Below are 14,664 nucleotides of genomic sequence, written 5' to 3'. Positions count from 1 at the left end.
TATGAGTTCAACATATGATATAGGAGCTGTAAGTGGCATATTTAAATGTGTATTACCAGTACAAAGGTTGTATGAAGAAAAATAGTTCTTTAGGGCCATTATTCTCATCATTTCCCCAGTAAGGCTTTATCGAAATGACCACAAGATAAGAAACCCTGCTCAGGATGGGGGAATATTCAGTAAACTGTAGGTTAAAATAACACAGACCTGTTAAGATGTCAATTATGTGAATATACACCACTACATTAATGTAACCTATTAAGGCTAGTCAAGTTAAACCAAGGTTCACTTTAAGGTACATCAGCTCCTAATGAATAAACATCGAAGTGCAATATCTGTTCTGAGCCTTCATTTCTGTGGGGGTAGAGGGACAGCTGCACCAGGAACCACAAGGCACGTTTGAACTACCCCCTCGCGCTTCTCTCTTGGATAGGACATCAGCTCTGCATCTATATAGACACGTGTGATGATCTGCATTATGGCTACATTATAAAGATACAGATTCATGGTAGGTGTGTAGCATTCGCTAGACAAATATAGAATACCGTTTCTCTCTATAGCATGACCAACATGAGCAGGTCCCACCTGGCCCGCAGAAATGGAATATCCAAAGAAACCTCACCTTTACGAGAGTTTGTAGAACGCCTGTCAACTCCTTTAACTCCAGTATTTCGCTCAGATCTGTTTGGGAGGCATTTTCTCGGTCATAGACACCCACTCTAAGCTTGTCTGAAATTGAAGGTCTGGGGGGGATAAATCATATATTTATCATAATAAAAACAGTTCTGTATAATAATCAAGCACTTGCAGGTTTATTAACTAAAGTATTTTGCAGAGGAGTTGGATGAATTATGAAGTGGTTGTAACCAGTAATCTGTTCTCATATGAAAGGCTTTGTATAACATATGGTTAATTGGGAGCGGTGTTACATTCCTATAGAAAAAATACTTGAATAAAAGGTGTTAGTTTTGTGATCTGGAGATAAAATTATGTATTATTTATTGAGTTTTTTTGTTTTGTTTTTATTGGAATCTTTGTTACATCATTTTTCAATTTATACAGCAGCATCCCCACCAGAGTTTGCATTTGATGAATGTGAGTGTTTGGATTTCACCCGCTAACTGCACTCTTTAAACCTCGAGGCTACCGATTTCCAAGAATGTAATATAGCAAGACACATTCATCCTGGAAGGAACATGGACGAAATGTTATTTCATGTTATTTATGTGTTGACGCAAGAAAATAATAACATAAATCACTGATCTCTGCCGGTTATTTTTGGTTCTTTTGTGTTTGTACATCACCCATCGACTATTCTATGAGTGAGAAAGTTTTGTTTTTCGAAACTTGTATAAACATAGATCAAGACACCACACGAAAGTTATAAGCATAATGCATGCATTAATTAACAACAAATTATGTGCAAAGACAAAAGTAACAAAGTGATAAGAATACCTGGGAACCTTCAAAATGAGGGACCCACGAGACTCTTTAATAGCCCATAATGAAGGTTCTATGTAGAGACTCGCATAATGTGTTACCCGAATGGCTCTAATTCTGGTCCTCATGGAAACCTTGACTTGACATTATTTAAAGGTACAGTTTGAGTCACCTGCATTCAAGCAGGGATATCAACCAAAACAGACTGGGTAGCAAAAGCACCAACTGGAGGACTTATATAGAATCACAGCAGTGTAGAATAGGAAGGAGTCCGTTCCAGACTGCACGACCCTGAAAATCTGACCCCGAGACCCCAAGACTGGGGTGAAAACCCTGAAAAGGCTCACAACGTCCAGAAGGCTGGACCCCTGTACAGAGATACCAGCTACAAGGGAACAATCAGAGACATAGGATAACAAATTATATTATAATATTGGACTGGCTGCAATACATGACAACATCTGTATAAATTAAATAATAAAATACAAACTAAAACATAAAAGTATTTTATATGTTAAAAATGTATGGATTCATAACATGAATAAAAAGATGATCTAGAGCTAGAAGAGCAGGCAAAGATTTCAGGCCATTAGCAGGCAGGTTAGCTCTCTGGCCATTGGTATATTCTAGCTGAGGATCATGAGAGTTGAAGTTCACCAGCAGCTGTAGGAAACAGTTTACTTATAAAAATAATTTAGTCAGTTGGGCTGTACATGTGCTGGGATTTCTTTAAATAATTCTACACCTAACCATGGGCTAGAAACCTGAAATCTGCTATTTCACAAGCTTGCATTCCAGTAATAAAAATAGATCATTTTATTTGGACTTATTACTGGGGATTTACTCTGATTATATAATATTAGCTGCACCCTATAAATAGTGACCAATTTAATTTAATGATAAACTGCCGAATCAGCAATGCATAACCATAGCAAGAATCATAATATACGACAGAAGACATGAGATGTTTTATAGAATTAAAAAAACACAATAGAACCCAGTGTAGTAAAATAACGATACCTTATCTCTCCCTTCATATATATCTCCAGAGCCAGAAGTTCATCTTGAGAGCAGGGCTCTGATGTCTCCGAATTACCCTCGTTCTCCATGCTCTGCAAACCTCGGAAAGCTGTCAGCGTCCATTACTATGGAAACCGGACGGGAAGCCAATGGGAAGCTACTTCCGGAGCGCAAAGGCAGGATGTAATTTTGGTTTGGTGGCCATCTTTCTTTTGGGTAAAGCCCAACATGTACTTGGTGGTCTTTATTTATAGCGGGTGGTGGGCGTTTATAAAGCATGCATTCAGAATTTTTTTTAAAAGCCAGATGTTGTATGTTTGGTTTTAAGATCCCTAGTGTTTGTTTCACGCCAGACTTTTCGTTTTCGAAGTTGAAATAGTTTTGGTAATTGGGGCATTCTCTGCTTAGTCCCACATCAGGATTTACGAACAGTTACAGAAAGTAATGAAAGGTTTTATTGAGAGGCTTCTTCAGATGACCACACAGGGCATTTATTACCCAGGATATATATACTGAATTAAAATACATTTTAGTTCATGCAAATGATAAAAGTCTGAATAACTCCCAAGCCATGCTTCTTACCACCCTCTACCCTCTAAAACTGGTACGCAGGGGTAAAATAGCCTTTATTGGTATACTGTGGTATTGTATGCATTTAAGATGAGAATTCTTAAAATGATGATGTCTTGTATTTATAGTCACATATGTTTTGTGGTAGCACCCAGACAAAAGGGTGTATTCGCTAACCAGCGAGTTAACAGGTGAGTTGAATGTTTTATTTTGCTGTCTTCATTTATTATAAACTATGCACTCTGCAAGGCAAGCTCCGACGGTCTTACAGAAGAAGCTCATGTGAGTTGGTATTCATTATAAAAACCTTTTTTTTAGCTAAATTCATGTATTGAAGCTTCCCGTGGCTTGTGCAGTTTGTCAATCGGTGTATTTATTCTGCAGGATCCCCCTATGCATTTGCAAAAGGAACACCGTAGCGATGTATGCATTAACTCCTTCATACCCGTACGTCCCTTAAAAACTGTGCCAAGTACCCCAACTCCCTCACACATTCCTTTAGCTCTCCTTTCCTAGTCGCTTTCCTGCAATATTTGTACAGTGTGGCTGGTCCATCCGTAACAACAGCTCTTCTTATATAACACACCCTAATGCTCTCTATATTGTAAGCTCATCTGAGCAGGGCCCTCCTCACCTGTTGTTTCTGTATGTCAACTTGTTATTTTATTTACGTATTTGTATGTCCTCTCTACACTTTGTACAGCGCTGAATCTGATGGTGCTACATAAAATAAAAATAATAATAACGGTAACTTTTCGACCTGGTATATACATAAAGTGAGCTTTTTTATTACACATACATAGGCTAATATATTTACATTGCATGGGCTTATGTAGTGTATGCAACTGTAAAAGCTAGGATTTGGGAAAAGTGACATGATATACTTGAATAGTGACGTGAGGGACGCACAACAATATGGGCTTTCCAAGCTAGAATTTGGACACTAAGGGGCAGTAGTAATCTGAGCTGACATCAGATCGCACACAAAGCCAGAGTACTATCACAAATTAAAAATACCAATTTGCTGTTGTTGTGACAATGTGTGGCTTCCGCGTAGACCTTTGATGCTAATTGTGGCAATCTCAACGATACTTCCAAGCTGCAAGAACTAGCTTGACAAATCATGTGTAGGTGAATGCTCACATAACACATAGATAGAAATGATAAAGTTACTATTTATGAGACTTTTTGCTACAAATATTACATAGATTTTCCTTACAACCATATGGCAATAACTACATGATAGGAAAGTATGGTGGGAATGTACATTAGATATGGGAATCTGATTTAATGCAAAAATCAGGCAATCTGAATTAACCACATTTATGTACAGAATGTCTTGCACATAAAGTGCAAATCAACATATACTGTTTACTAAATCTGTTTTTTGGTATACTGAAAGTGAAAAGACTCATGTACTATCCTTAGCACCGGCCTTTCAAATTTAATGGGGAAGCATTTGGAATAAAGTTCTGAGTGTTAAATAAGTATTTGTTACTTTGGAACAGAACTCTGCCTGAATTTATTATGTATATGAAGAAAAATTCACTCAAAGCCAAAGCAGCCTATTAGGCAGTCTTTCCTGGCACATATAGTACAGCGTACAGAACAAGCCTACAAAATCCCAAGGCTGTAAGAAAATAACTTTTCATCCTATAAATGTGGAAAATAAAGCTTTTTAATTCCAGACTGAAGTAATTTTTGTCTGGGCACCATAAATGTGAAAAAAGTGTAATGCTACAAATTGCTATGTTGTACTTTGCATGCGCTGACCTTGGGTTAATAAATAGTCAACCAATAGGCACAAATAATAGAACTCGGTTTCTGGGTCCCAAAAGTTAATAATATCTATTCTTAAAGGCTGGGTTTACTTGTATAGCGTGTTCCTGCAAATCATAGTTAAGGATAAAGATTTTTTTTAACTGTATCTTATACTTCAGCTATGTCTACGTACTGTTGTGTCGCAATTACAAGCTGTACTCTTATAGTTTGGTGCCAATTTAAAGAAAATTTAACTTTTAAAGAAAATGTATACTTTAGTAGGAGGGTAAAACAATATTTTCTCACTCATGCTCTCTCACATCCCAAATACCTAAACCCCCGATTATAGACCGCACCCCTACTTTAAGGTTTTAAATTAGGGGGAAAAAGTGCCTAGAATCAGTACAACACTGTATACGGACTTAAAAAAATTACTTTAGTAAATAGTATTTGTAAGTAAACCACGATATCTTCCAAAAGTTTTGGAGCCCATACATTTTAACTACTTTTGATTGCAACCATAATTGCCATGTTCTATTCAAAATAATATTGGCACAGAACCCGGTCTGAAGACATCTTCAAAACATATTAAAAAATGCTGCGTCTGAAACATTCAATTATTGTTGCCGGAATGGATCTGCAGTAAATAATAACTCGGTAGCAGTTTTATGATATATTATGTTACATTTAGCTATTGCAGAAGATGAAATATGGCTACCATACCCTGAGTTTTTAATTGCTTTGCAGATCTGCCAGACAGTTTATGGAGCAGTTAAACTCAGAAGAACTTTACTGGAAAATGATCTCGCAATCTCAAGTGCTTATGTGTAATTGAGTCTTAGCATTTGGTTATAGAACTCTTGACAAACCTCTCGTAAAAAATATATGCTTGTTTATGGGAAAACAAAAACATTTATGAATGAGAACTCTCTGATCCTAATATAGAGCCCTTCGTCGTCATGATATTTGAGATTGGGTTGGACTGGCATAGCACGCGTTCTGCCAGGAAAAGCGTCTGCTACCACTGATCACGCAAAACAGCTGTAGCTTGAATGGCTACAAGCTGAGAGTTTTAAATTGCTCAAGGGTAATGACATGATGCCTAACTATATTCACACGATGATCTAAGGAGTAAAGGCTCGGGATGGATTTTTTGGTGACATCAACAAGTCTCTAGTGATGGCGTCCGACTATTAATAATGCCCATTGAACATACTGTTATAAAACATGGATGTACTTTCGCAGATTGGGAGTCTACTTGACAAAGACTTATTTTTGTGTTGATCATTGGAAGCACAGATACAACCTTTCTTGTATTGTCTTGTCTTATTTCGAAAGCTCTGCTATATTAGGAATGATTTAACTCGAGTGATCGTTAGGTAGAGTCTAGCCGTGTCAAGAAGACCATTTGCCTCGACTGAGTTATTTGTATCAGCCAGCCATTAAAAATGTATGTGGAGAAAAAGATGATCTGGTTTAGACTAAGAATAAATTGATCAATTTGTATCATGATAGAGGGACAGGGAATGGCTCAGAGTGAATAGCAAGAAAACTCAAACATGGCGTACAGAAAACAATATGCCAACAAAACAAAAACACTGATGTGGGAGCAGAAGCATGTAAAGGCAAAACAGGTAATAATAGGATCTAAACTAAGTTATGATCCTTTTTGGGAGGGGCGCAGATAAAAGGAACAAATAAGCTCCAAATATTAGCATACATTTTAATCTACAAAATAAGTAGGTCACAAAACAGCAGATGCTGGGAAGTTGAATGAATGGTCCATTAGCATATATTATCTAGTACTGGAGCTGTTTTTTGTTTTCTTTTATTTAGAAGATGTACACCCTTTTTAAAAGCATCTATGGTGAGGATGGGGTGGCCCTGGCACTTTAAGGCCAGTGGCTGCCTGATGACATTTGCTGGTGTACCAGATGTCCTGGTCTGTCTTTTTAAAAAAGTATTATATTTGTGAAGATATTAGTTAAATCTATTATCTTGAGACCAGATGATAAATGTAATTGTTAAGGAAACTCAGTCACGGTGGACCTTTCATGATGAATAATATTTATTTCTTATACTGCTTCCTACTGTGTTATGGCGTTCCCCATACAGCAGTTTACAACAGTTAACGCATGCTGTACAATGTATTACACAGTAACTGAGAACTCCCTTGATGTTCAGACTCTTACTGGTCTTTCCATCTGACTTATTGGATAAGTTAAGGTATAGATCAGGTCTGTAAATACACAGACAAACGGAATGACTCAGAGGAACCAGTGATGTAGCTTTTGTAAATTTCTTTCACACTATTTTTAGATGTTCCAGCCAGCTGGACATAACCTCTATTACTGGGATCAAAGCTATTTTGTCAGAGTAATCTGTCAAAATATGTTCCTTTTTGCTGGATGAAATATATCCATCTCTATGGCTGTTATTTAGGGGACCTTTAGCCTTTGACTAGTAGATCGGATGGATAAACACCTATATGAAATGTTTGTCTGCAGAAGGTATATAAGGTATATAAGGTATATAAGCACACACAATGTGATCGGTGACCAGGGTGACATGTAAGTGATCACACAAGCAAAATGCAGCTAATATGTTTGGGTTGTTGGCCTCCAATACAGTAAGTTATAGCACGGGGCCATCAAACTCCAGGCCAAATTTTCTGGATGTTTGCAGCGTTAGCACGGCCAGCTCAAGCAACATGCTTGGAATTGGTGAAATCACAACCTGGAGGTCAACACCCCTGTTATAGAATCAGCCTTATCTGGATGAAGAGGAAGGTGTTTGGTCACTAGGGGGGTATTATTTCATTATATATTTTGCTTGTGATGTAATGTTTATAAGTGCCACAGTGCTAGATCAGACAAATCAATGCCCCGGTTTTTCCTGCCACTCCACCTCGCCCAGTTTAAGTCTGATGCAGAAGATAATTGTTTCTGTAACATCATTAGCATGCCAGGTCAGGCTGATCACAGACATGTTGCATTAGATTCACATATTATTAACCTATATAAACGACAAGACAGGTGTAAGAAAAAACAAATGGTGTCTACTTGGCCTCATCTCAGAAATAAGCTGCAATGTTCCTCAACTTGTAGTAGTAATAGCCAAGAACACACGGTTCCAGAACAGAAAAAAAGGAAACAGAAAGAGCTACAAATATCATTGCATAAATAGAATTTGCATACAATCATCAATCATACAGAACAAAAAAAATAAAGTTAACACAACCCCAATCCCTGGCAAGAAAGACAGAATAAGGAATACATGCATAATTTTCCATGCAGTCCATGCAAATGGACAACAACATGCATTCAAAAATAGTCCCTTTTAATTATGCTAAATAGCCTTTGATTCAGTTTACAGGCTGAACTAAGTCCCTTATTCTTTTTCTTACAATGTTTTCTGTATTGGATCTTATATTCCTTCTGTTCTCTTTGATCAGTACCCTAAAAACTGATGATGAAAAGAGAAAAACAATGTGGAACTTGCACAACTTACATTACATTTAATTTTTTTTAAAAATTTTTTATCTGTGTCAACATCCCCCCACCCCTGGCTCCTCTGAGCTCAGTAGTACAGCATCCACAAAATGGTACCAACAGGCATTTGTTGCATTTCAGCACCACCGTTTGAGCTTAGGAGGTGATTCTTTTATATATGGCGCACGTGGTCGTTCCACGGAGTGATCAAACAGGACCCCTGCTTCAGTTTTCAGTGTTGCTGAATGCCTTGAGAGACATTACTGTAACACCATTTGGGAGAGGACAGCGATCCTTGAACACTTTCTAAACCCATTTAACCCAATGACGTGTCAGGCACGTCAATTGTCATGAACAGGATGAATTTCCGTGACATGCCTGACCATTGTAGTCAAGGTGTTAACACTCCAGCCATCGTACAGATTTAAATAATATGTGGTTCCCCTTGCAAATTCAGAAGATCATTAAAGTGCATCAGCTATGTTTGGCTGGGCTAATGGGAGCAGCCCATGTGCGTGTGCAGGAAGCAAATGGAGAGGCACAAAAATGGGACCACAGAGGGGATGTTGCTGCAGCTTCTATTAATGATGATATTTCACAGATTAAAAACAAACATAACAACACTTACAACGTAAGTGAAGGTGCTCACAGAATACACCAACAGAATGAGCTGTGGCTTTAGTTTAGGGGATTGCACAGCTGTTAAATATCGCTTAAACCGCCTCATTACATGCGTCCCAATTAATATCAAACAGTATGAATTCATAATGCGGATAATTAATCTCTTTAGCGTCAGAAGAGCTTTAATCTCATTATAGCCTAAAGCCTTATGTTGAGTTTTTAGATGTAATGTAAGGGAAATAAGACCAGACCAAGCACTGAATCTGGTTTGAGTATCTTACTTCAGGAAAAACAGGCAGACTAAATGAATCTATTCTATGCTTCTTTGTTTAGAACAAGGGTAAAGTACATAGAGAACTAAAATTATAGTGGTGCTTTAGCACCATTGTTGTCAGCACCTATGTATAATGGCTCCTGAACAACGAAACATTCTTTGTGTTTACTGCCGCTAAGAAAAGTGCTCTATTTCAGTTTGCCAGGCAGTCTCCTGGAGAAAAGAATTCATATTAAAGTACTTTGTAAGCAAAAAAAAATGTACTTTTAGAAGCTGTAGTGGAATACCTCTCCAAGGTTGAATGTTCACTTTTTTGTTTTTGATTAACCACAAAGGAACATAAAAATAACAAAAAATAAACTATATGTCCAAAAGTATGTTGACTTCTGACCATCCCAACTAAATTAGCTTGTTGGACATCCCATTCAAAAATCACAGGCATTATAACAGCCTCCGCTTTTCTGGGAAGGCTTTTCACAAGATTTTGGAGCATTTCCGTGGGAATTTCTTCCCTTGTTGGACAAGAAGTCCCGGATGTGTGTTCCGGTTCATCCCAAAGGTGCTCTGTGTGGGCCACTCGATTTGCTCATACCAAACTCATCGAATTGTGTCTTTACTGACCTTACTTTGTGCAGACCATTATCCCTCCTCCACCAAACTTTACAGTTGGCACTATGCATTCTGGCAGGTAGTGTTCTCGAGGCATCCACCAAAGTGACCAAACCCTGATCCATCCATCAGACTGCAATATAGTGAAGTGTGAGTCACTCCGGAGAACACATTTCCATTGAGTCCAGTGGTGGTGTTACACCAATCCAGCTGACACTTGCATTGATCATCTGTTTGCAAGCAGGGATTGTGCTGATGTTACTTCCAGGGACAGCTTGAAACTCTGTAGTAAGTAATGCTACAGAGGACAGGCAATTTTTTATGTTCTTCAGCACTTGGCAGCCCCACTCTGTGACTCTGCATGGTCTACCACTTCATGGCTAAGCCATTGCTACTCCTAGGTGCTTCCATCTTCCAATATTAGCACTTACAGTAAACTGGGGCAGGACTGGCAAGGCAGACATTGTACAAACTGACTTGGGATAAAGGTGGCCTCCTATGACGTGTAAAATCACTGAGCTCTTCAGTATGGCCCATTCTAATACCAATGCCTATCTATGGAGATAGCATGCCTTTGAACTTTATACATCAGTTAGCAATGGCTGAAACTAGGAGGGATGTCCACATACATCTTTTGGTCATATAGTGTACCTCCTGCCACATTCTATATTCATAATCATAAACATCTGGTTTTAGCTGAAGATTCTAAAGAAAATAAATAAATAAAAATCAAGCTTTGCTGTATGGCATTCTGTCCCGTGGTCACTTTTTGTCCATGATTTTTTTCTATTGATTTGCAAAGTGTTTACAATCAAAAACAAAACACAGGTTTTCTGGCAATACAATTTCAGTATAAACAGACTCCCTGGACCAGAATACTTTCTCATTTAGCAGAAATCACACAGTTATTTTTTCTATTTAAAATTTTTTACAATAGAGCAAAACACAGTTGTTTACAGAAATGACATAATAGGGTATCATAGGGGCTTGGCTGGCTTTAGAGATCTGTGTTTGTAAAGTGTGAGCTTACGTCTGTTGTATTTTGTATCACAGCCTCTTTTCCTGTGTTCAGCAATGCACATTGTATTCAACAAAATACCCTGTGCAAAAGGAAAATATCGATTTAATAAACGTTTTTTCTTGAACTATACAAATCAATATATATTTTGCACAGCCCGAAGAAAGCGTCGTACTATAAGAATTATGTGACAGACAACAAAGTACTATGATGGTGCTATATAAAACAACAATAAATAATAATAATAAATGGGGTTTATGCATAGGATGCTGCAAGCCATACCTGTTTGATATTTAACATTTTCGTCAATGTAAATAAAACCCATTATTAATATTGGATGCAACTTCAACTCATCTAATGCTTTTATCATAACAAATACAAGTTAAGAAAAAAAAACTAAAACCACTTGAAGAAAAACGAAAATGAAAGCTCTGCTGAGATTCATTTTGTTGGCATTCTAGAGAGTAGAAAGGAATTTGTTATCTAAATGGAACAGCACCTTTACCCAGGCCTTCCTATTGTGCGTCGGACCTGCTTCACATTTTAATGTTTAAATAAAATCTTTTCTGTGCTTTATACAAAAACATATACCTTCATTTTATTTAATTTTGCTCCAATTAAATACATTTATCGGCAGACCTAGAAGCTGCCGTTGTGGTCAATCATGGAATCTTGTGGGTAACTTTCCCTGCTCATTCCCATTCCTTCATAGACTTTCATTAGTCAGCTGGTTATTTGAGACTGAGTCATTCTATTGTTTCCTCAAAGCAGTGCGATAAGAGATCAGGGTGTTTGAAGAGAAGGGAGTTAGGATAACTGAGCAAAAACACATATAGGTGATTAATGTGTAGCTGCCCGATAATGTTATATTATGCAAAAACTATAACTAGAACCGCAAACAGTAAAATACTTCTGATCGATCATGCCCGGGACCCTTTTAAACAAGCTGACCCTGACACACACTTCTATAGATTGTATGTAGTGACTCGCCAAATGTGTTACTCAAATGGCTCTAATACCAGTCCATGGAATTTTAATTGGTGATTACTTAAACATACACTTGAGTCACCTGCATTCAAGCAGGGATTTTATTCATAACATACTGGTAGGAAACGCACCAGTTAGGAGTCTTTTATATGACCAAAGCAGCGTCAAATAAGGAAAAGTCAGTTCCAGTCTGTGTGACTCTGAGAATCTGCCCTTCACCCTGAGGATGGGGCAAAAACCCAGAGAATTCCCAGGTGTGACAGATGTGATTGTTTCCTTACTGAACTCAAGAACTGGATGGTTTCATTGATGGGTGTGATTAAGATTTGATCCCACACATGGCAGTTCCCTCATAGGGTTACCTATATGTCAGGATTACGGTGCCTCATTCTCTGTGATGCTTTTGCATCTCCAGGCCTGTGTTTTATACATATATTAATGTTTGCTAAGAGCCCAACTATTCTAACAGCAGTCAGTTACTTCTTGGGCTGTGTATGTATTTTAACCATGCGTGTGATAGGCAGATGGCTCCTGTATGTAACATGAGACTAAGCGCTGGTTAAGGCCTTTATACAGAGTTTGCAGATTTTCTTCCCGCCTTTCAGGAGTCACTCTTTTAATCTTGGGAAATTACCACTACTCCATCCAAAAATAGAGCGGCCGTCACGCAAGACTCCGATGACAACCGGCCAGCGTGTTTAACAGGCCGTCCCCGACCACTCAGCGGCCTCACACAGCTACAATTACCCGCCACTCATGTTCCCCTCAATCACAGTATCATCACTGGGCGGGGCCTTCTCGTCAATAACCTCCAATGAGCGCGGCTTATCGTAAAACAGAAGGGAATCTCCACCGGGAGGGGGGGAGACGCACCACGGGCCCTGCGTGATGACGCAATCGAGCGAAAAAATGTAAACAACACAAGGAGGGTTATGGAACACCCTCGATAGTTCTGGAGCGTTGACGCCTCTTAGGGAGCGTGGTACAATATACTGCCCCTAACGAAACGGCTTCTCACTAATAACTAATGTGTATGTGTATAAAAGGGCGCTGGGGTTTCACGTAAGCGGTTCATTGTAATGTGCCCTTACATAGAAATGTTTGTTTCAAGCATGTCTGACCACATCCAGTGATACACGGTGTGTGGCCTCTAGAATATTGATTTGTTAGTGAAAAAAAAGGCACTGAGGTGTCTATGTATTATCTGCCGTCTGCTTGTGAGGGTAGATTGCGGCCAGCACTGGTAAATAAAATGATTGTTTGGAATGTTTTTATTGTCCTCGATCCCTTGGCAGCAGCGCTCGGGTCCGGCGGAGGGGGGTATGTCTGTCACTGATATTTGTTGCAGATGATTACATAACTATTTTTACCTCTGCCCTCAGTCGGTGAGTAAGGCTCGGGTCTGCGCACATATATAAACAGCAGGCTGCGGGACAGAGCTCCACACCTCGCACTCACTCATCAGGAGAAGCACCCCCCTCCTCCAGCGACATGCCTGCGTTTTCGTGCCTCCCCCGGGTGCCTTCGAGTGCACACACCCACTTCCAATCCATGTGCAGCTCGGAGAGGATAGTGCCAATACGGCTCCTGCAGCCAGGCCCTAGGGGGTCTTCAGGAGCCACAATGCAGCTGTCCGCATCCCACCTGCAGAAGCCCCAGGAGCAGCAGCAACCTCCGTCTTCGCAAGAGCTGCGGGCATGGCTGAGCGAAATGGTCCAGCAGGACACCGCCATTAAACCCGAGCAGCAGCCTCACCAGGCCCTGGAGTATGAGAGCGATAACTGGCGACCCAGCGGGGCCCTCCAGCTGGCAACAAGCAGTCCGGAGCAAACGCCGGAGGAGCAGCCCAGCCCCACTCTGTCCCATGGAAGTAACAGTAAAGAGCGGCTGGCGCTGCATTGGGCTGAGGTGGAGAAGCAAGACAAGTACCTTCGGGAAAAGCAGCGCTACCGTTTTCATATTATCCCGGACGGCAACTGCCTGTACCGGGCGGTGAGCAAAGCGATGTACGGGGACCAGAGCCGGCACGCCGAGCTGAGGGAGCGCACCGTGCATCATGTGGCCGACAACCTGGAGACCTTCAACCTCATCATCGAGGGGGATGCGGGCGAGTTCCTGATTAACGCGTCTCAGGACGGAGCCTGGGCAGGGTATCCAGAGCTGCTGGCCATGAGTCAGATGCTGGACGTGAATATCCACCTCACGACCGGCGGCAGACCCGAGTGCCCCACCGTGTCCACCATGGTTCATCACCTGGGCCCCGAGGACGCCACCAGGCCCAGCATTTGGCTTAGCTGGCTCAGCAACGGACACTACGACGCTGTGTTTGAACAAGCGCTTCCTAACCCGGAGTACGAGAGCTGGTGCAAGCAGAACCAGGCCCAGAGGAACCGAGACCAAGATCTGGCCAAGTCTATGGCCCTGTCCCTCTCCAAAATGTACATCGAGCAGAACTCCTGAAACAATAGACCCTCTGGAGAGGAGACTGATCCTGTTTGCTTGGCCAGTACACTCCAGTACAAGCACTTTAAACCATCACCATTTGACTGCACACTCTGCCTTAACCAGAGCTGGTCCATTCCCAAGTGCCATAGTCATGGCTCCTAAAATTCCCATTGTTGGCTTATAACTTTGCGCTGTTTTATGTTAATCTCTGTGGATATCTTCCTGCCTGGTTAATACGTTCTTTGTAACGTAGAATTCTGCTCTAACCATTACTGTACGAGGCTCCTGGTACCCTCTAGACACCCATTACTTCTAGATAATGGAATATGTGTGCTTTTCATGCTACAAATGCCAGGATATCTTGGACATTGTGTGATCATTTAAGCGGATCTGTCATTGTTTTGTGAAATATTCCTTAACGATGGCAA

The 14,664-nt window shown here is 40.3% G+C and overlaps 2 protein-coding genes across 2 annotated transcripts in view; one reads left to right on the top strand and one right to left on the bottom strand.

Moving 5' to 3' along the window:
* Positions 1–2,576, bottom strand: part of C5H10orf67 (chromosome 5 C10orf67 homolog) — a 44,365-nt gene extending 41,789 nt beyond the window's left edge. Inside the window, exons 1-2 of the mRNA XM_053467141.1 lie at positions 2,461–2,576; positions 623–743 (exon numbers count right to left, since the gene is read on the bottom strand). Of these exons, the coding sequence (XP_053323116.1) occupies positions 623–743; positions 2,461–2,549 (210 nt within the window). The 5' untranslated portion in view covers positions 2,550–2,576. The remainder of the gene's footprint in view (positions 1–622; positions 744–2,460) is intronic.
* A 10,540-nt stretch (positions 2,577–13,116) lies between these two features.
* On the top strand, positions 13,117–14,306 carry OTUD1 (OTU deubiquitinase 1). Its single transcript, XM_053467143.1, has one exon. It carries the CDS (start codon positions 13,283–13,285, stop codon positions 14,249–14,251), a length of 969 nt encoding a protein of 322 aa, XP_053323118.1. The 5' UTR covers positions 13,117–13,282; the 3' UTR covers positions 14,252–14,306.
* The last annotated feature ends 358 nt before the right edge of the window (positions 14,307–14,664 follow it).

The sequence above is a fragment of the Spea bombifrons genome, chromosome 5 (assembly GCF_027358695.1).
Source record: "Spea bombifrons isolate aSpeBom1 chromosome 5, aSpeBom1.2.pri, whole genome shotgun sequence".
In the NCBI taxonomy this organism is placed as follows: domain Eukaryota; kingdom Metazoa; phylum Chordata; class Amphibia; order Anura; family Pelobatidae; genus Spea; species Spea bombifrons.
This window is presented reverse-complemented; position numbering and strand designations above follow the sequence as displayed.